The 21,222-nt window shown below is 53.6% G+C and overlaps 1 protein-coding gene across 1 annotated transcript; it reads left to right on the top strand.

Moving 5' to 3' along the window:
* The first annotated feature begins 1,909 nt into the window (after positions 1-1,909).
* On the top strand, positions 1,910-21,204 carry zmym2 (zinc finger, MYM-type 2). Its single transcript, XM_029257867.1, has 23 exons — positions 1,910-2,008; positions 4,835-5,620; positions 6,739-7,027; positions 7,490-7,652; positions 7,751-7,963; positions 10,455-10,605; positions 10,716-10,831; positions 11,029-11,154; positions 11,241-11,391; positions 12,814-12,986; positions 13,153-13,318; positions 13,418-13,452; positions 14,301-14,445; positions 15,377-15,504; positions 16,208-16,328; positions 16,518-16,676; positions 17,542-17,654; positions 17,763-17,931; positions 18,071-18,222; positions 18,684-18,798; positions 19,002-19,229; positions 19,322-19,460; positions 20,264-21,204. Exons 2-23 carry the CDS (start codon positions 4,846-4,848, stop codon positions 20,481-20,483), a joined length of 4,047 nt encoding a protein of 1,348 aa, XP_029113700.1. The 5' UTR covers positions 1,910-2,008; positions 4,835-4,845; the 3' UTR covers positions 20,484-21,204.
* Positions 21,205-21,222: the final 18 nt, after the last annotated feature.

The following is a 21,222-nucleotide window of genomic DNA, read 5'->3' on the forward strand; positions in this document are numbered from 1 at the left end:
AAGCCCCACATATCCTATCTCCATAAAAATGGAAATTAAATGGACAGTAGAGTTCTATGAAACAAAGAGGCAGTATTTAGCTACGATTTTGTCTCTCCGGATACATTAGTCTAAGTGACGAACAGTCAGTAAGCTGAATGAGTCTGTACGGAACCACTGACTTACAGGCGGCCTGTCCGGTGTCGTTACATGCGTGCACGACTTTCACGAGAGCATCCACGGAGAGGCGTGCCACGCGCCACTGTCAATTATTGTGCACATGCACTCTGTAAACAACGGCATGATATTACAGGGGACACAGTCACGTGGTCGTGAAAAGCAGAGGGGGATCCATCGTCATCATCCATTCGTCATCCATTCATCAGACATTCAATGTAACAGTGCCGTCGGCAGTCACTAGATGGCGCTACTGAGGGAACTTAGGACACTCGAGTGAAAACGCGCAAAAAATATGACAGTGGTGCAGGTAAATTAATAATTTACATTTATTCATTTAGCTGACGCTTTTCTTTAACGCGACATACGATGTTAAGCTACGTCCAGATACGTATCCGTTCATACAGCGGGGTAATTTTTACTGGAGCAATTCAGGGTAAGTACCTCGCTCAAGGGTACTACAGTTGGGAGGTGGGATTTGAACCTGCGACTTTTGGGTCTGACACGAGCTCTAACCAGTCGTGCGCTACCAGCTGAATAATCATGCCCCATGCACTAATACAAATAATAATAATAATAATAATAATAATAATAATGGCGAGAAGAAGAGATGTTTCTTATTCACCCTTTGCGATGTTTCCAGTACCATGGCATTATGCTGCACAACACTTTTTTTTTTCATATATTATTATATGGCGCTCTACCCCGAGGACAGACTCAATGTATTTGCAAGGTTACACGTCATGATTAAACAAAAGTCAGAGCGTCACAAACCGCAGACGGTTACAAGGCACTTTGTACATTACAGCGAAAAGCGGCACGGAGAAAATAAGGGCAGAACTAACCAGTTCAGCAAACGAACAGGAGCTTCGAGAAGAATAAGAATTAAAGTCAACAGCGAGCGATGTACTCGACGGCCGCTCACGTGCTGTGCTGTCGGGACCCAGCGCAGCGGCCTGTAGGGGGAGCCGCTGAGCCGCGCGTGTGACCCGCAGGCGGTCGAGGGAAGCGGTCCTGCTGTTGTACTACGGTGCGGTGACGTGTCCAGCCGGAGCTGCGTCATCACTCGGGTGGACACGTCGTGTCCATTTAACGAGCCGAGTGTTCGCTGTGAAAGAGGCTGGATGAACAGCCGTGTGTAAATAAATTGTTGACGAAGAACAGGGGATTCAGGGAGCCGTCACGCGCCGCAGAGTGAGCGGGACTCGCACGTCCCCTTCTGTCCACAGTCCGTCTACACTTCTCCTTATCCCCCACGCCTTTCCTTTCTGTCCATTATCCTCTTCCCCACACAGCCATCCTCAATTTCCAGTTCGCAGTGGTGTGTGTGTGTCTCTGTGTTTGATCGTTCTCTGCTCGACACACGGCAGTTGCACGTGCGACACCTGGACCGTGAGTGTACGAGCTGCTTGCGGCGCAGTGACCCGCCGCGAACGCGGCGCTCGACGGGCGCCCTACCATTCTGTGCACGCGCACGCAAAGCTTAAGGAAATCATGGTGTGGAGTCCGGACGTTCAACGCTGACTCAATGAATAATCATGAGGGGAAGGAAATTAACAACAAAACCTTAAAGGGCCCCATGGAGAAACCACCCATGTCTCATTATGGCGCTTCCTATTTGTACATTTTAACAGAAGCTTCGCCTAATTGCACGCTCTCTTCGCGGCTCGCTGATTGGAGGCACTGCGCATGCGCAGCGATGAAAGGCGAGAAACGGGCGACGGGGGGGGTGATTTCGCGGACAGCGCAGACGCCTCCCACGCGCAGCGCACGTACCCGCGTTCGCGCGCATGCGCCGTGGGATTCATGTCAAGGCACACAGTGGCGCTATATCGTTCCCAGCTCGACTCGGGTAAGACGTCCGTGGACGGCGCTTTTTTTATTGCAATTTACTGCTAATTGGCCAAAGTTTTGGAAAGTGTCGCGGGTGCGGGTCGGGCGCGCGTGGCGGGACCCCCCGCGGCTTCCGTGGCGCGGTGGCGCGTGCTTTAGCGGCGCCCCGGCGGCGAATTGCACCCCGCCTGTGATTTTCTCCCCCAGTCCGCGGTGGCGGGCTGCTGCTGCTGCTGCTGCTGCTGTTGCCGCCGCCGCCGCCGCCGTGCGCGCGCCTTAGCGCGCGCGCTCTCGCTCTCCCCCCCTCGCTCTCGCGCATTGTTCCGCTCGCGCTCTAATGGCGGCCGGGGCAGCGCCGCCGACTCGAGGGGCAGATAGAAACCCCGCACGGGGGGCAGGAAGTGAGGCCGCGCGAAGCGCGCCGCCCACAGGACCGGGGCACTTGGTGCGCGTGGGGTACGTAGGCGCGTGTGCGAGGGCTTAAGGCGTTTTCGGGGGGAATAATGGGGCGCCAGCGGGCAGAAAAGGCGGTGTGAGAGCGCCCCTGGCGGCCGCCCGCCGCACTGTGTGATTGCCCGCGGCGGGGGCTCACGGGTAACTTTCCAATTAAACGGGGTAGCGGAGGCGCGAGGCGCCCGTGAACGTGCGGCGCCGAGGACGAGCGCTGCCGTGGCCGAAGAGGACGCTCTTCGACGCCCTTCAGCGCGCCGCCGCCCGGCCGGGGAGGTAGGGCGCCTCCCAGCGGCACCGAGGGGTAGTTTGCTGCGACAGGCAGGGGAGCTCCGGTTCGTGTCGCGGTGGCTCGAGCCCCGGAGCCGCGCATCGTCTCAGGCGCCAAGCCTGGCTTGCGACTAATTGTTTAATTACTGCCCCCCCCCCCAGAATGGCGCAGTCTCGTGCTGGCAGCAGAACGGCTGCGTGCGCCACCAAGCCGGGGTGCCTCTTGCTCGTCCACCACGCCGGGGGGGGGCATCGGGAGGATGTGAGCAAGATGACAGGGTGCAGGTGGGGTCAGGGTCATGGTTGGGGTGTGAAGTACGGTTGAGAATGTTGGTTGGGGGGCGGGCAACTGGCGCAGTTGACGTGCGGTCGATCCCCAGCCCTACCGCCGATGCTCGGGGGCCCTGAATCTGACCGCTGATCGCCTGGTCTTCACATGGCAGGGGGCAACGGTCACTCTGGACTCGATTATTGATTATTATTATCGCTTGTATTTCACTTTTATTGCTCTGTGGATTTGCCTCCAGCATTGCTGCGTCAGCACCTCTGGGTGTTGACAGTGGGACAGGATGGTCGTCATGGAGACCTCCTGAGGGGGGCGCTCTTCCTCGGGGTGCGTCGTCGAGACTCGGCCGCCAGGGACGCCCGTCGGGTCGGGTTGGGTCGAGACGACCGCGTTGAGGGTTCTAGGTTCTCGCGGGTCGGTTCCTGTGGAGCCGCGTTGCGGTCCCGTGCCGGAATGAAGGGTGCGGTGGACACCTTGGGGGTCGCTCCCCTCTCTCGCCCACGCGGTCATCCGCCTTCCTGCATCTCTCTTTCTGGGGGGCACCTCCGCTGCCCGTGGGTTCGAGGACGTCCAGCAGGGGGTGTCACAGTTGAGGAGCTTTCGGCTGGGCCTCATAATTTACTGATGGGAGTGGTGTTTGAGGATCCAGAGCAGGCCAGCGAGTGGCACGGTGCTTAGAGGTGTGGTCGAAAGGCCCTGGGTTCGAATCCGTCTCCTGCTGCAGCACCTTTGACAAAGGTACCTACCTTGAATTGATATAAACAGGTAAATCAGTGTAAGTAACTTAACATCCAGACCTCAGTCTGTAAGTGAACTCAGAGTGAAGCATCTGAGGTTAATAAAGGCTATTAATAATAGTAATAATAATAATAAATAATATAGAAGGTGAGGTCATAACGAGTGACGGAACGTGAACCTGAACCATCAGGGTGGTGTCACATGATATCTGTAATTATTAATTCTTGCTGGAGCAAGTTGAGTGACATGGAGAGCCGTTGTGTGTCACTGTGTTATGCGTTTGTTTTCTCCCCTCGTGCCGATATTCCCCACAGGAAGTAGTTTCTCGTCCCCGCGAACGCCGAACCGCACCAAAGCAGGGGAGTGTGGAGTTTGCGTTTTTCCATCTGGTTGCCGAGTTCCTTGTCACTCCGTTGATGTTTAATTTATTTCATTTAAAAAAGAAAAATCCTTCTCCTCCTCCATAAATTCCGAGATGACGGCTGGTTACGGTTATGCCGCTACGCTCTGGGGGTGGAGCCTCCTGGGAATGAGCGGGTGGTGCCCCGACGGCCCACGCTTCTCTCCACCCACCGGGCACCACTCCCACCTGGTGGCGCTGTTTGTGCGTGTGGATTGGATTTCGTCCCTTCGCTCGGCGTTGCTCTCTGGGGGTCGGGTCTGTTGCCGCAGCAGCGGTGCGTCGGCGCTGAAAGGGCTCGGAGCCCCTCCCCCGCTCCACGCTCGCCGCGTCTTTCGGCCTCGCAGCTGCTCTCCGTGCCACCGTGTCTAGCCTACCCAAAGGAAACCGCGGTCTCATCGCCACGGCAACAGAGGAGTTGCATCAACACCTGTTGTTAGGTGGGGGCCGGGGCCGAGGGGAAGGAGAGGCGGTGTGTGCCCGGGATGCGACGCTGCCTCTAGTGGCGGTTTGGGGCTAATGGGGGCAGGTGTCGTACCGGTGGCAAGAAAACGTTCCGTTGTGTTGGCTGGGTTTGCTTTTGCGAGCAGCTGGTCCACGTGCAATTTATAGCCCCGGGGGAGGGTATGGGGGCACGTCCCGCAGTCGTACTTTACTTCTTCGCGCAACCGATAGGGTTTCTGCGCTCTGCCCGCCTACAGGTGCCTAAGTGATGGACGAAGGCTTGACGGAGGCTTCGGAGGCCAGCCTGGGGTGCGAAGACGCGAACGTGGCGTCGGAAGAGAGCTGCTACCAGGCTGCCACCGCTGCGGGGGACCAGAGCATGAGCGGCGAGTGCCAGAAGGCGGTCGGCTCCAAGACGACTGTCCCCCGCGGGCGTGGCTACGATGACGATGACGTCGTGCTTGTGGAGGCCACGCCCTCGGCGACGGAGTCCGGATCGAGTCCCGTTCCCGCTCCGGTATCTCGGCCGTCTTCCGCGACGGAGGCCCCAGGTCCCAAAGTCGCGGAGGTCACAGCGGCCGCCCCCTCGGCCCCGAACCGCAGCGAGCCGATCGTCATCGACGACGAGGAGGACCCGGCGGCTCCCCCGCGCTCCCTCAGCAGCACGGAGCCCGACTCGGAGATCCGCATCGCCAGCGTCACCACGTTGGGCTCCGCGGGATCTCAGGCCCCTCCTGCTGCCGTCGCTACCTCTGGTTCAGGCCCGGGTGCTGAGCAACGCGACATGAACTTGATGATCATGAACGTGACCTCGCTGCAGGATGCTGCCCCAGCAGCAGGGGGCGCCGTAGAGGTGGAAAAAGGTCTGCAGATCAGCAGCACGTTCAGCCTGAACCCGGAGGCCCAGGAAGGGCACGGCGAGTGTCCGGCGGGCGGCCGACCGACCGCGCACAGCGGCTCTTCGGGCACGTTCAATCCCGGTCGGGTCAGCACGGCGCGCGAGCCAGTCCAGAACGGCGAGACCGGGACGCACCAAAAGCCTGGTACGTGTGTGTGCGTGCGCCTGGGCGCAATCGAGGGCTCAACTTGGTTTTCTGCCTTGGTCCTCCAAACTTGGTACTTGCGTTTTGGGCCCCGGTCCAATATTGGGACGAATTAGAAAGATAAAAGTAAATAAATGGACACAATTTCCATACACAGTTGTTGTCCAAAAAATCACCAGTGACATTTACTCTGCTGCCTGGCAGACACACCCCAGGAGGGGGTGTAGTGGTTACACCTGCTCCCTTTGGACATGTGGGTTGTACGTGTGAATCCCACTTCCTGCTGCGGTACCCTTGATCAAGGTACTTACCCTGCACTGGTACAGTAAAAGCTACCCAGTAAAAATGTTCTATTGTGTTGTAATATGTCGTCATTCTCTAATTTTTTTCCCTATTTCCTGTGAGATCTGCATCCCCCTGCTGCTCGGAACGGTCGATTGTTGAGTGTTTCTCCTCCGTCTTTGTCTGCCCTCCTCTGTGTCACTTTCTGGTTACGCTGTTCTACTGACAGCATTTCGTTTGAGGGAAGTGCCCAAAATGGCAAAATATTGAGGATATTTCTCTTCTTCTATGGCAAATATGGGCTCTTTGCAGTGAGAAAACGGTTCCGCAATGGAAAATGCAGGCGACGCGATCGATGACGTCGTAATGAAGATGACGTGACGTCGTCCTCGTTCTGCACTGAGCCTCTTCCTATTCTACCTCGATTTGGTGTTCAGCTCTCAGGAAATTTACTGTACATTTATGAATGTATCTCACACTTTCTTCCAAAGCAACTTGCAGCATTAAGCTCTTTACCATCTTTCACCCATTTATAGTGCAGGATCATTTTTACTACATGGATTCAAGGCAAGTACCCCGATCAAAGGTGCTACAGTAGCAGGTGGGATTTGAACCTGCAACCTTTGGATGTGAAGGTGGCAGCTGTAACCGCTGTGCCGCCTGCAGGTATGATTCCTGTCAGAGTAAAAACGTTGAAGGGAACAGCTTGTGCCAGACAGTCGGACACCTGTTAACGTTGAGCTCGTGTTTGTGGATGGATCACCGATCTTGTATCGTCATCTGTCTTTAAATGAGCGTGAGGAACTTTTCCGACTTCTGTCTGCATTTTCCGGCAGATTCCTGGATCTCGCAGTCGGCCTCCTTCCCCCGAAACCAGAAGCAGCCGGGTGCCGACTCGCCCTCGCCCGCCGCACCCCTCCCGAAGCCACCCGTGCGCTCCCCGCTGGGGTCGCAGCCCACCACCCGGGCCGTGAAGGTCACTTGCGCCAACTGCAAGAAGCCACTGAAGAAGGGCCAGACGGCCTACCAGCGCAAGGGCTCCGCCCACCTCTTCTGTTCCACCACCTGCCTGTCAGCCTTCTCCCACCGGCCCGCCCCCAAGAAGAACTGCACCATGTGCAAGAAGTGAGTGGCTGTTCACACTGAGGACTTGGTGTCCTCCGAAGTCAGCTGGTAGTGCAGCGGTTAGAGCTGCTGCCTTTGTATGTGAAATTTTTGTGTTCGGATCCCACCTGCAGCTGCAGTGCCCTTGAGCAAGGTGCTTGGCTTAAATTGCTCCGGTAAAATTACCCAGTTGTATAAATGGGTAAATAACCAAGTCGCTTGAGCAAAAAGCGTCACGCAAATCAATGAATGTGAGCGGTAACTTACTACTTGTTTACTGTATCGATTCAGGATAAGTACCTTGATCAAAGGCAATACAGCCAGAGGTGACCTTTCTGGGTTCCCTAACGGCATTTGGAGCCGCTATTGTACTTGCCGCATTGTTACCGGCAGGCTTGCTGGCAGATGGCTGCCCTACCTCCTCATTTCCCATATGGACCTCAGTTTGACCGCGATGTGCACGGTCCTGCTCTTCTTCCCCAGGGATATCACGACTATGAAAGGCACCATCGTGGCTCAAGTGGACTCCAGCGAGTCCTTCCAGGAGTTCTGCAGCACCGGCTGCCTGGCATCGTATGAGAACAAGCAGAACCCGCCCAAGACGCCGGTCAAGACTAAGTGCACGGTGTGTGGGAATCTGACCGAGGTGAGTTGGTTGGGGTGGGGTCTGTGCCAGCTAGAACCTCTGCGTGTTTGTTTCTGTGTGTCTTGCCGTCGCTTTCAAACCTTTTTTTCCAATGCTAGATCCGGCATGAGGTCAGCTTCAAGAACGTCACGCACAAGATCTGCAGCGACATGTGCTTCAACCGCTACCGCATGGCCAATGGGCTCATCATGAATTGCTGCGAGCAGTGCGGGGACTACCTGCCCAGCAGGGCTTCGGCCAACCACTTCCTGGTCATCGATGGGCAGCAAAAACGCTTCTGTTGCCAGAACTGCGTCCGCGACTATAAGCAGGTGAGGTCCCGCCCCCGTGGTCCCGGATTTTTTTACCGTGCTCGCCGTCTCCTTCGGCATGTCCTCGCTCGATGTTTGTCGCAGTCAATCGCTAAGCAGCGGTACAGGAGACATGACTGTCCTTCACTCGGGATTTTTCTTCCGCTTCTTGACGATTAAATTATCCGATTGTCCTTTCATAAGACGGCCAAGAGGGGGTCCAATGATAGTGGTCTGTGCTCCTACGTCCTCAAGCAGACTGAATAGAGCAAACGTTCCAGTTTTTCTAAAGGAGAAGCTGTGGAGGAATTGTTACGGTAGATAATCGGTTATGGTGGCTCCTCGTGTCGCAAATGCAGATGCTGCTCGACTAACGATGGGGTCACGTTCCGATAAACCCATTTTAAGTGGAAAAATCATAAGTCGAACAAGAGGAGTTCCCGCATCTACCGACCATCATAGCCTAGCCTATCTTAAACATGCTCAGAACGCTTACCATAGCCTATAGCTGGGCAAACTTAAGCAGGAGACACACATGGGTATTTAGTAGACGTGATGCAAACTCAAAAAATGCTTTCAACACAGTATCGCTTGTTTACACTTGCGGTTCTTTACGCTCGTTGACATGATCGATACAGAGACTGTGAACGTGGTTGAGTGGATGCTGCGACTCCCTGCCATCGCCCAGCATCGGGAGAGAGTATCGTACTGCATATCGCAAGCGTAGGAACAGATCGAAATTCAGAATACGGATTCTACCGAATGCGTATCGCTATCGTACCATCGTTGCTTTGAAAAATCGTAAGTCGAACCATCTAAGTATAGGAGCGTCTGTATTTCATTTAAAATATATATTTGTAGCCACACAATTTCTTTGTTTCTAATCAACTTTTTTGTAATCTTATTTAAGTTTTAAAGACGTGCTTCCTTCACAACAAACATTTTTATAAAATTCGTTATGGAGTAAAACCTGCATTTCTACCCCCTGCCACTAGTTGGCAGCAAAATGCACTCAAGCGGAATATTGGTCCAAGTCACCTGTGGGTTTCATGCTTTTGCAGAATAAATGTCAATCAGTTATTGCACTAAAAATATATTTCCATAATTTTAAATGTTAGACTAGCTTGGTGTTAAAATGCCGAAATAAGTTTCACAGCATTTGTATGTGCTACTCAGGAAGTGTCTAGAAACGCTTTTCATTCGGACACACTTCTCTCCTGGTTTCCTGACGGCTACATAAATTTGCTTCGTATCACGCCTGTTTGCAGCTGGCAAAAACCGCAGTACTGGGCAAACTAAGTGCTTGGAGAATCGCACGTCTCCCTCTCTGACGCACTTATTTCCTTTATTCTGTGCTTCACTGTGGAGAAAAGCATCTGCAGAATGAATAGACAAACACATCATGTTAGGTCTTTTGTAAAACCTAATGGTTAAATAAATCGAGGGATGTCGGTATTGTCCGACTGTTGTGACAGGGTGTAAAAGGGACATCAGACCTTTACAATTTGAGTTACGGTTGGACTTCTGGTCCCAGTTGAGGAGCCAGTACTCTGCTAAAACCTGTAGATCCACGGTCAACACATGATGTATGATTGATCTGCACACAGTTCCCAGCTCTAGGGTGCCCTGCTCTGCGTCGTTTTCATTTACACTGTTCATCCATTTGTGACCGTGTCTCACTTGAAAACACTTCATCCCCGCGGACACGTACCTACGTCCTCAGAGGGGTTTATTTTGACCTTGAAAGGAACCAAAATTTTTATTTAAAAAAAATATATATATATTTCCTTTGAAAATACTTTATTATAATAATAAAATATTTTGCTGGTGTGCAAACAGATGTGGTTCCCACCCACGAAGTGAGAGAGCATGCCTCCCTTAAAGTGACAGTACACCCTTAAAAAAATGATATTCCCGTAATAAATAACAAAAACAGAAAATATGCATCTTTTGAGGAACTGGGGAATTTTTAGGGCAGGGGGATGCAAGTACATCGTTACCCAGCACTGTACTGCATGTGTTTGTGTCCTTTCACTACAACTGCAGTCATTCACCATGCTGCCATAGTGTACATACAGCACCCTAAAGAATTAACCGAAACAGTAATTGTTACCTAATATTTTGTCAGTAAAGTAATGAAAAATGAGGATGGAAGGTAGAGATGCGTATCGAGTTTATGAGCCGTTCCATCTCACGTCATCCAACTGCACTCTGCTCTCTACCTCCTAGTGCCACTAAATGTACATTTATAGAGTGTGGCCACCACCCTCTGTTCCTCCCTTTATTCATGAAAATTGACCAAACGTTAACCATGTTCTCTCCTATTGCCCCTGGGCAGGACACCCCCGCTGTGCGTGTCTTTAATAATACCTGTATGGAGTAATAATGCCCATGAGCTGCAGGGTCATGGTGTCATGACCCGCGTTCCGGCGGTGCTCTCCAACTCGAACCCGTAGCGCCGAATGTGGCTGCCTAGGAAGTGACGCTTGCGGTTGTGTGTGTTGTTTTTCAGGCGCACGGGAAGCTCACCACCTGCAGCGGCTGCAAAGCCCCCTGCAGGTCGTTTGACGTAACGCACTGCATCGGTCCCAGCGGCACCATGGAGCCCTACTGCTCCACCTCGTGCATGACGGCGCACAAGAACAAAGCCACCGCCGTCCTGGGTGAGTGTTGGGGGGGGTGGCTCCGGGCCCGACGTGATCTGTGCCGATAATCTGATCGGTCAGTTGGTCGATTGATGGCTCGGGATCTTTAATCACGTACACCTCTGCAGAGGCTGAGCTCACCTGTCATTACTGCAAGCGCAACGCTTTACCGCAGTACCAGGCCACGCTGCCCGACGGGAAGGTATACAGCTTCTGCAGCTCGGACTGCGTCACCAAGTTCCAGGTATGTTTGCATGTTTGTTTACATTCATTTGTTTGTATCTCTATCCTTTGAGTGTCATTCCAACATGTGAGGTGTGGTGGGAGTCCTGTGATGAGTCCGCCTTGTATGGTGAGGTTTTACCTGGTGTGCATTTGAGGTCTGGGTGGGTGGTGTGTTGTGGGTAACATGCCCTTGATTCCAATTCTCCTCCCCCCCAGAGTGCCAGCCTACTGGCCCCCGCCAACGGAGAGCCGGCCCACTCGTCCACGGCGGACGCCGTCCAGCTCAAGTGTAACTACTGCCGAGGGCTCTTCAGCCTCAAGCCGGAGATCCTCGAGTGGGAGGTGAGAAGGAAAACCCCGCCTCCCGGACAGAAACCCCGCCTCCCGCGAGTGTCGGTGTGTGAGGTGGTCTCCGTGTCCCCGTGCAGAACAAGGTGTACCAGTTCTGCAGCCGCACCTGCTGCGAGGACTACAAGAAGCTGCACTGCATCGTGACGTTCTGCGAGTACTGTCAGGAGGAGAAGACGCTCCACGAGACGGTTAAGTTCTCAGGAGTCAAGAGGCCATTTTGCAGCGAGGGTGAGACCTGCGTCAGGGCTCCTCGACTCTGAAGCATGGGGCACGCACACACTTAGCCCTAGAAAGATTGTGTGTGTGTGTGTGTTTGGGGGGGGGGTGTTTGTTGTGGTTGTGACCACCTTCCACCACTAGATGGAGCACTTTCATATACAACCTGCAGCTGCTTTGCAATGCAGGTGGTCCCCAATTTACAACGGGGTTACGTTCCTCCAAACCCATCGGAAGTCGAAAATGCATTTGATAAACACCTCTGCGCGACAGACTGGGAGATGCGAATCGCTGTCGCTGCCCAGCATCGCAAGAGAGTATCGTACTGCATACTGCTAACCCGGGAAAAAATCAAAATTCAACGTTCGTAGTACCGTTTCTACAGGACGCCTATTGCCAGCTCACCATCATGAAGTCAAGAATCGCAAGTCGAACCTTCGTAACTCGGGCACCACCTGTATTTTTGTTACTAATCTTTCATAACTGATCTTTGTCCAAGGTTGATGGGTGTTTGTTTACCCCCTCGTACTGCAGTGTAATTCTTACTCTTGGTTGAAGGTCAGTATCTCGCTCAAGGGCACTGCAGCAGGAGGTGGGATTTGAATTCCCGCAATGCTTCAGAGCTCAAGGCTACACGACAGAGTGCGCTTTACCGTTGTTCGGCAGGTTTCCTGACACTTCCACCCAGAGCACGTTGCGATGTGGAGACTCGAACCCAATCCGGCTGTCCCCATTACCACGCTTTAGTCACTTCTGTACTTTAACTCAGGAGCTGAGCCACCAGATGGTGGTGTGTTTGGACCCATCGCCTTGCAGTCAAAGGCATGGGTTTGAATTCCTTGATCAAGGTATTTCCCCTGAACTGGTGCAGTAAAAATGACCCTGCTGTGTAAAAGGGTAAACCAGTGTAAGTAGATCAATGTAAAAATGTTAGAAAGTGACTCTGGAAGGAAGTTTCAGTTACAACAATAAACATTAATACATTTCACATTCGCGCGACTGAACTAACGGTGGGGGTGGGGTGCTCAGTTGATCGCTCGTACCAGTGTGTTGTATGTGTGAAGTTACTTTAGTTACTACCTAGACATGGCAGTAATTTTGTAGCATGTGATGGTGTCTTATTCAATATTTAATACAATATTTGTGTTCTCCAAGTACGTGGTCACCCAAGGGTCCAGTCATGTGCGAATGGACTGCGGTAGCAGCAGGTTTGCCATTTGTTGACTTGATATTGACATTTCGATGTACCTTAATCGACAGCTGTGATTGGCTGACGCTGACCGTGTGAAAGGAAGTGCGTCGCTTTCCGGAGTGCTGCAGTTGAGAAGCTCTGCTGGCATCGCGTTCGCGAGGGTTGAGCGGTAAAACGTGACAGGCGCGCTCTCTCTCTCTCTCTCTCTCTCTCTCTCTCTCTCTCCCCCTCCCTCTCGCCAGGGTGCAAACTGCTCTACAAGCAGGACTTTGCGCGGCGCCTCGGCCTAAAGTGCGTCACGTGCAACTACTGCTCGCAGATGTGCAAGAGGGGCATCGTGAAGCAGGTGGACGGCATGCAGCGTGACTTCTGCAGCGAGTCCTGTTCCAAGAAATTCCACGACTGGTACTACAAGGTGAGGGGGTTGTGCTTGTGCTCTAAAGTGGCTGTGGTTTGTAGGGCAACCCCTCCCCCTGCAAAGTGAGGGGAGTGGCCTAGCGAGCTGGCGCACGGGGACTCCGGTGACGTGGAACCGAAGCCCAAACTCGTGTGTCTGAACGGAACTCCTGCGCCCCCTACAGGCGGCCCGCTGCGACTGCTGCAAGCTGCAGGGAAACCTGCTGGAGATGGTGCACTGGCGCGGCGAGGTGAAGCACTTCTGCGACCAGCAGTGTCTCCTGCGCTTTTACTGCCAACAGAACGAACCCAACATGTCCACGCAGAAGGGTCCGGAGAACGTTGCCATGGGTACAGTGTGTGCGCGCGCACTAGTGTCCTCGAGAGTGTGCCATCTTCCACCGTTGTGGTTCCAGTCCCACTAATTCAGAGACTGCCTTCTCTCTGCAGGCTACGGGTCACAGTCGCAAGGAGCCAAGACACCGGTGAGTGGTGTGTGTGTGTGTGTGTGTGTGTGTGTGTGTGTGTGTGTGTGTGAGACGATTGGATGCGGTCTACTGTTGGTCCTGCTCAGAATGGGCTCGCTTTTCCTCCCTGTCCCTGACAGGTGGGCACCCAATAGCACCTGGACCCCCAGGGGGCTTCTCTCCCCCCCACCCCCCCCCCCCCCCCCCCCTTTTTTTTTTTTTTTTTTTTTTTTTTTTTTTTAAACCCCTGGGGGTCTTGTTGTTTTCCTCTCCTCAACCACCTGGCTAATTTCAGATGATGTATCTCCAAGACTCCTTTCTTAGTGTTGAGGCGGTACCTCCCATTGTACACATGAAGGTCCATCAGGTTTGGGGACCTTCTCCATTCAACTCCACTCCCCTCCATTCCGCAGTATCTTCAACCCCACTCTGTGCTCTCCAAAAGAGTGAATTATTTGACAGCTGTGGCCGCAGCTTTCTTCTCATCTTTGCCAGACGAGTACCTCCTTCCCCGTGACACGCCATCCTCTCTGTTCCGTTTGCTCGAGTTACCATTTGGAAAGCGTGCTCACGGCCGCTCTTCCCGAGCTCTACGCCCGGATCGGCCGCCCAGCTGCGGAAGCATCGCTGTCGACCCAGTTTAAACTACAGGGTGTGAAAAGTAACGCGCCGAACGGAATCGGGTCTCGACCTCGACCCGCCACTGGGCGGCCACCACTCTCGCAAGGCGGGTGCAGAGCGGTCAGCCTCAGCTCCTCCGTCAGACGCCCGTCTTTGTTTTGACTTTGCTCTCTTCTTACCGCGGTCCAGCAGGCGGCGCAGGGCAGGCGTCTCTGACCCCCTCTCGTGCTGTCGCTCCAACGCAGGGCTACAACCAGGCGATGGTGCCGGGCTACGCCGGGGGCGGCTTGCTCAAGGACGCCAAGAACAAGGCGGTGCTCTGCAAGCCTCTCACCATGACCAAGGCCACTTACTGCAAGCCTCACATGCAGAGCAAGAACTGTCAGACGGGTGAGCGGCGAACCCCGAATGCAGTAAAATCGTGGCACAAACTCCTCTCTTGCACGGCCTCATTTTAACGAAAGGCACACGAACGCGCAGGTGGCTGCGCGGCGCAGGAGAGACGACACAAAAGGTGTAAAGTGCCGCTGCCCTCGCGCTGTACGGCGGGACTGCGCTTTGCCGTAAAGCGCGCTGCGTGAACCGTAAACATACAGACGATTAACGTGTGAATGTTTCTTTGTAGAGTAATTGTTATTCTTTCTTTAATCTCACGTCATTGACATCAGAACATATGTAGAAGAACAGTAATTGCAGTAGAGTACCTAAAATGAAATACGGTGCAAATAATTACATATGAATACCGTAGTAAATGCTGAACCGTAATTAAGTGACTAGTATGTTTTTGCTTGTCAGTTGTATTAAATGAAACGTGACTTGAAGGGAATCGCAGATGAAAATGTTGAGACCCAAACGGTAGGTGATGTGGTGCCTTGCGGCAGCCTGGTCCACCGGTGGTATCGCAACCTGGACCGCGTTGGGCGCGCCGACCGCCAGGACGATCAATAACAGGACGGACATCGACAGTCCGGTTGTTCGTAAGTCGAACGCATCGTGACTCGAGGAGAGGCTGTACTCAGATGTGAAGGAGCAACACGCAGAGAGGACAAGTCCGTCGAGGGTGAACTCTCTGTAGTCCTAGTCCCGTGAACTGGGTCGCGAACCAGTTTTGCCTCGTTTTGACCTTTAAAAGACGCAAATGGTTCATGCGTTCGATACCACTAAGGCAACGGTCCATTCAAACGCGTTTTACACCGAACAGGTGAGTGACTCGGGTAAACGCTCTGAGGTGGACCAGCTGCGGTCCTAGGAGGACTCTGTCCAGATGACCTTGACTCTGAAGCTGCGTCCCTCAGCGACCGCTGCGTGACGTGTCTTTCAGAGGAGCCCGGCCTGGAGGTGGTGAAGAAGGAGTATGTTCCCGTCCCCATTCCGGTCCCCGTGTACGTCCCCGTGCCCATGAACCTTTACGCTCAGACCACACCTGCACCTCTGACACTACCAGTCCCGGTAAGACGAGTGTTCTGATAACGGTCAGTACCGCTCGACCCAGTGTCGGTCCGGTCAGTTTTCCTTTCCGTGAATTTATCAGATGATTTTCTCTGAAGAGAAGCACACCAAGAGTAAACAAAAGTGCATCAGCAACAGATAAAGAGCTTTAAACACAGATACAGGATTATTGATGCACAGCTTATGTCCAACACCACCATGTTGCAGGTTCGCATCCCCCCCAGTAGCTCCTGTAGAAGTTAGATTTGAATAGCAAATACACAGATAATCATAACAGGTGGTGTTGGACTCATTTATAGAGCTGTCAGGAGATCAGGGGAGAAGTGGCTTTCAAAGAGATGGGTTCAAGACCCTTCTTCAATGTGGGAGGGATTCAGCAGCTCTGAGGGACACAGGGAGCTCATTCCACTAATTGGAGTCAAAACTGAGAACCTTTGGTCTTTGTATTTTGGGCACCTTGTGAGTGGGAACCCCAAGCATCAAGAGGTGGAGGAACTCAAGTGCTTTTGCTGGAGTTCAAGGAGCGATCGGTTCCTGTAGGTATTGGGGTTTGCATCCTATGTTCTCCTTTAACGTTCTGGTTACAGCCTTCCACTAGCAGAAACAGGAAGCCAGCAGGGAGATGGAAAGAATTTGTGGAAGCATTCGATGTCTTGACCTGTGTCCTGTGTTGCCCCCCCCCCCATCCCGGCATCCCACCCAGATTCCTGTTCCCGTGTTCCTGCCTGGCACCAGTGGAACAAACCCAGTCGCCAAGACCCAAACCCCTTCCGACTCGGCGGAGAGGACCGAAATGATTGCAGAGGAGAAACCTGACCGTGAAGGTGGGCTTTCCAGGCGTGTGCGGTAAATATCGCCGCTTGAGGTTATGGGGCTGCAGTGCGGTCTCTGTGCTCCGGGTTCGACTCCGGGAAGAGGTCGAGTTTTTCGCACTACGGTGGAGGGTGGATGGGCTCTGTCCGGTGTGCCGTCAGTGCGCTGAGTCCCGTCTCCCGCTCGACTGCGACCTCCAGAAGTGAAGCTGGAAGGCGTGGAGGGCGGCTGCGTGAAGGACGAGCCACTCAAGAGCGAGAGCCGCAGCTGTTCGGACGCGGGGGAGCAGGACGAGGAGGACGAAGAGAGCGCCGACCCGTACGACACTGACCTCGATCTGGAGGATGACCTGCCCCAAGGTTCGCGCGCCGTTTCTTCCTTTGCTCCACCCTGCGTGAGCTCTTGTCCTCGTGTGCAGGGCTGCTCTTCGGTTCCTTCGCATTTATTGTTCCACGGCGTGACGTTGAACCCGACGCATGCAGCAGGTCACGTGGGGTGTTGAACGGTCCAGTGATGCAAACTCCGCTGTGGTATTTCTGGCGCCGGGGTGTTACCCATGATCGCCGTAGTGTCTGCTTTCTGGATTTGACCTGCGTGTTCTTGAACATGTGTGACCGTGCGCATACGTCGATGCCCTCTCTCCAATTCGTTCTTAGCTCAAAACTCACTTTGCTAATAAGTGGCAGTCAATAAAAGATTAATAATGCAGAAAGTATGATAGTGTTAAAATGTTAATACTTCATAAGAAATTTTTATTTATTAAAAAAAAAACCTTACTGCTAAATTATCAGAATTTTTGTTAAGTACCATTCAACCGCTTCATCCCATGAACGTGTGCAACTCCTGATCACGACACCCAGGAACAGCAGACAGGAGCTGTGAACACCGTGGAAGTGAGCTGAATTAAGACGGCCCCACACTCCTGTGCTGTTTGTGTGCTCTTTGCCTCGGAGGATAAACGCAGGTCATGTCACTAGGCTACAGACGGGAATTTTAGGAAATGGGGTTTGGGGGCAGAAATGCAGCTGGGAAACGTTTGTGTCTCAAACTCATAACCCAGCTGTTCGAAACACACGGAGGGTGTATGGCAGTGAAGGGAAATGTGTGCTCATGCTGTTAGTGAGATCAAAGTGAATGCAACTGCAAGTGTTTTATGTGTTTGTCCACCTTGTATAACACCTTTGACCATGGTGTCTTTGGGTCGTTTTTCCTCTCCTCTTACAGTGCCGGGTCTGGACCCAGCAGCGGACCTCTTGATGGCAGAAATCAGCTTCTCGCTGCCCCCCATTTTGGGAGAGGAGAAGGAGGACAGCTCTCGACCCGTGATCAGGAGGAAGGTGCGCCGTTCGCTTCCTGTCCGGGGCGACCGTGGACCGCAGCACCTGTGCTGACCGTGCCGTACCGTGCGGCTGGAGATGTTTTAACCGTGCGTCCTGTCAACTTAGGGACACAAGAGGCGAGCGGCAGAAGAGGGCTCCGCACCGGCATCGCCCAGCGGCCCCACAGAAGACACCCTGTTTCCCCTGAAACCTCGGTACGGGCTGAATGCCTGGAAGAGATGGGTTCTAACCGTGACCACCCAGGCGCATGAGAGCAAAGCAGAGCTCCAAGAAGGTGATCGTCTGCGACACCAGTGTTTGTTCGAACTGTGAAACAAGAAAAAGAGGAGAGGGAGAAAAAAAAAAAAAACCTGGCTGTGTTCTCAAAGACGTCTGATGTTCCCCGTTCTCCCTCTTCCTGGCGCCCTGTGCAGCGAAGCGGGCGCGGTTGAAGCGGAATGTCCTGTCGCTCGGCGCCGCGGAGCTGAACCACGCATTGTCCCGTTTCGTCAGCGAGGTGCGCCGTCCCAGCGGAGACTGCTACGCACCCGACTGCATCTTCTATCTCTGCCTCGGCATCCAGCAGGTCCGCTGGGGGGGACGGGGGGGTTGTGTTGTGTGTTTGAACGCCGGCAGTGGAAGGAAACGTTCTCACGCCAACGTGAGCGGTGATGAAAACGTTACGTTTATCCGTTTGACGCTTTTCTCCAAAGTGGCTTACGGCACGAGGCCTTTCACACTGATTTACGCACTTATGCAGCTGGGTCGTTTTCTGCTGGAGCAATTTAAGCCAAGTATGAGCAGAAAGTGGGGTTTGAACCTGCAACCTTGAAATGCCAAAATCAGCAGATCTAACCACTACGCCACCTGCTGTTCACACTCAGAAGTGCTCCAGCTTCTCCATCGTAGTCTGAGGACACCGTTCTCAGGTCTTAATGCTAACGAGTTATTGGGGCCGTTTCCTCTTGGCAGATGGTCAGAATTCACGATTTTTGGACCGCCGGGATGTCGGCAACGTGCTTCTAACATCACGATTTTTCTCTGCAGCATTTGCGTGAGAACGGGAGGACGGACGACATCTTCGGTGACCCCTGCTACGAGCAGTTTGGACAAGCGCTGACAAAAGTTCTCAAAGGCTGGCAGCCCAGTGTTCTTCCTGACGGTAAGCTGTGTGCCGTGTGTTTCCTAAAATTCGCGGCTGACTGGACGTGAGCGGTCGGTCCTCCGAGCCACTAGACGGCAGTAAAATGCACCCAAACGATCAGAAGTGTGGGATCCGTCCTCCCGTCTCAGGTGGACAAGCAAGTGCTCAGACCCTCCTGATGCCCCCCCGCCACGTGTCTCTCTGCCTCCCCCCACCTCCAGGCTCCCTCTGGAGTCGAGTGGAGGAGCGGTGCCTGTGGAGCTGCCGGCTGCTGGGGGCGCACTCTCCCGCCTCGCTGCTCCGCTCGCTGGTCTACCTCAACACAAAGTACTTTGGCCTGCGCACCGTGGAGCAGCACCTGCGCCTCTCCTTTGGGAACGTGTACGGCCAGCGGGGGGGCAGTCCGCACGCGTGCATCCGCATCCCCTCCATCTCGCTGGAGCGCCAGGGTAACTAACGCGGGCTCGCGCGCCGTTCCGGTGGCGGACGAGGCGTCGGGGGGGGGGGCCAGCTTGACCCGTTCTCTCTTTGTGGCGCGCAGTGAAGACGGGCTCAGGGAAGAGGAAACGCAAAGACGAGGACGAAGACGGAACGGCGGACGACGACGGCGCGGCGGGCGCCTCCCGCTGCCCTATCAAGAAGCACGAGTGCCACTTATACGAGCTCTACCTCTCCAAGTGGTGAGTGGTCTCGTTGGGCAGGGCTCGTTAGGACTACGTTTCCCATGAAGCACTGCTCCTGATCTCCCGTAGGCCGCCTTGTCGCTCGCTCTTGCGTTCGTCCCGAAAGGTGACTAATACATTAATACACGGTTGATACACGCCTCACTTTATGGGGTTGGTTAATTTATGAAATGACCACAGGTCAAATTAGTGTCCTTAAGGTTTTGTGTACAGCACTGTATTACTGTTAATGTTGTTAAAGGTATTTGTATTGATTTGCTGAGTTGAGCCGTCTTTAAAAGACACGGGTTCAAATCCCACCTCCGCTCCAATAATCTTAGGTACTTAACTGGTTTAGTGCAGTAAAAATTACCCCACTGTAGGAAACTGGTATAAATTGAGAGTAGAATTGAATCTATTTAACTAGTAAATTAGATTTACCATAATGTCGACGTAAGGGTTAGGATAGGACATCGTAGTCGTGCAGAAAACAGCTGGATTGACACCGAGGGACAAAAAAACTCTGGGTCTGATACCCGAGCCGTGTGGGTCTGTCCCAGATCGTTGAGTGGAAAGAGTCGCCCAGAATAAAATGCCCTATGTGGAAGTAAGAATCGGCCGAACGGGTGAAAACACTGTTGTACAGGATGAGGAGCTGTATTGCTGCGTTGTATGAGAAAAGGGGTACATTTATTTTCATAAACCCCAGTAGCACTTGCTCATTCTACAGGGAGCCCTTTGAGGGCGGAGTCTGTTTCCAGCCTGTATGTTTTCTTGTTTGGTGCTCTCCTGCTAATCCATCCCCCCCCCCCCCGCTGCAGCCCGGTGTCCCTGAAGCAGAGGACGGACGTGTTCTACGTGAAACCCGAGACATCCTGCAAGACGGACAGCCCCCTGTGGTACAGCTCCACCCCTCTGGAGAGGACCGCCCTCGAGAGCTTTCTGAGCCACGCCCTCCTGACCAAGGACCTGTACATGGAGAGGAGCCGTTCCGATGAGGAAGAGGATGAGGTGGAGGAAGACTATGCCAGCAGCCAGTAGTGAAGTCCCCTCCCTCCCCCCAAGCCCCCCCCCACCCGGAGTCCAGCGACAGCACTGAAGTGGGGCAGCGTTCCAGAACAGACCGCCACCCTGCGCTTCCTGTTCCACTGACCTCTGATCAGCGACAGCTGTTGTGTGTCAGGAGGCCTCATGCGGTGACTGCTGAGTTGAGACCAGTGCCGCAGAGCAGGGAGAAGTGGCGGCACATTTTGAGGAGCGCTTGCTTGACTTGTTTTTGTTAATATATATATGACACCCATATATATATATATATATGTGCGCGCGCACAACACACACACACACACACACACACACACACACACACACAAAATCACCCTCCCAGTGTCACAACAGGGCCCCAGAAAGTGCTGCATCTAATTCTCGGGGAAGCCGCGTACGCCTGATGTAGCAAGCTCCGCCCCCCAGCCATGTGGCACCGTGATTGGCTGACCTCGGGCCGCGGATGAATTCGGAGGGAGGGTGAGAGGAGCCCGACGACGCCGCCGCAGGCGCACGGACAGAACCGGTTGCCCTTATCTCGGTTTTAACCTTGGACGCCGCCTTCAGAATAAAGAATGTTTGTTTATTTATTCTCCGTTATTTTAGGTTTGTAGCTTTTCTTTATGATGGGACAGGATCTGAACAGGGTTGTGCCATGTGTACCATTTGTTTTCCCAGCAGAGCATTAATTAAACCTTGCTGCAACTCTATCTACCTCTGTCTTGTATGTGTGCCCTCC

The sequence above is a fragment of the Scleropages formosus genome, chromosome 14 (assembly GCF_900964775.1).
Source record: "Scleropages formosus chromosome 14, fSclFor1.1, whole genome shotgun sequence".
Classification (NCBI taxonomy): Eukaryota; Metazoa; Chordata; class Actinopteri; order Osteoglossiformes; family Osteoglossidae; genus Scleropages; species Scleropages formosus.

Excerpts from the sequence above, each read along its gene's own strand:
- zmym2 (XM_029257867.1), top strand. The coding sequence starts at position 4,846 with ATGGACGAAGGCTTGACGGAGGCTTCGGAGGCCAGCCTGGGGTGCGAA. Across the intron at positions 7,028-7,489 it reads AACTGCACCATGTGCAAGAA|GGATATCACGACTATGAAAG; the intron begins GTGAGTGGCTGT and ends CTTCTTCCCCAG. Across the intron at positions 17,932-18,070 it reads CAAAGCAGAGCTCCAAGAAG|CGAAGCGGGCGCGGTTGAAG; the intron begins GTGATCGTCTGC and ends CGCCCTGTGCAG.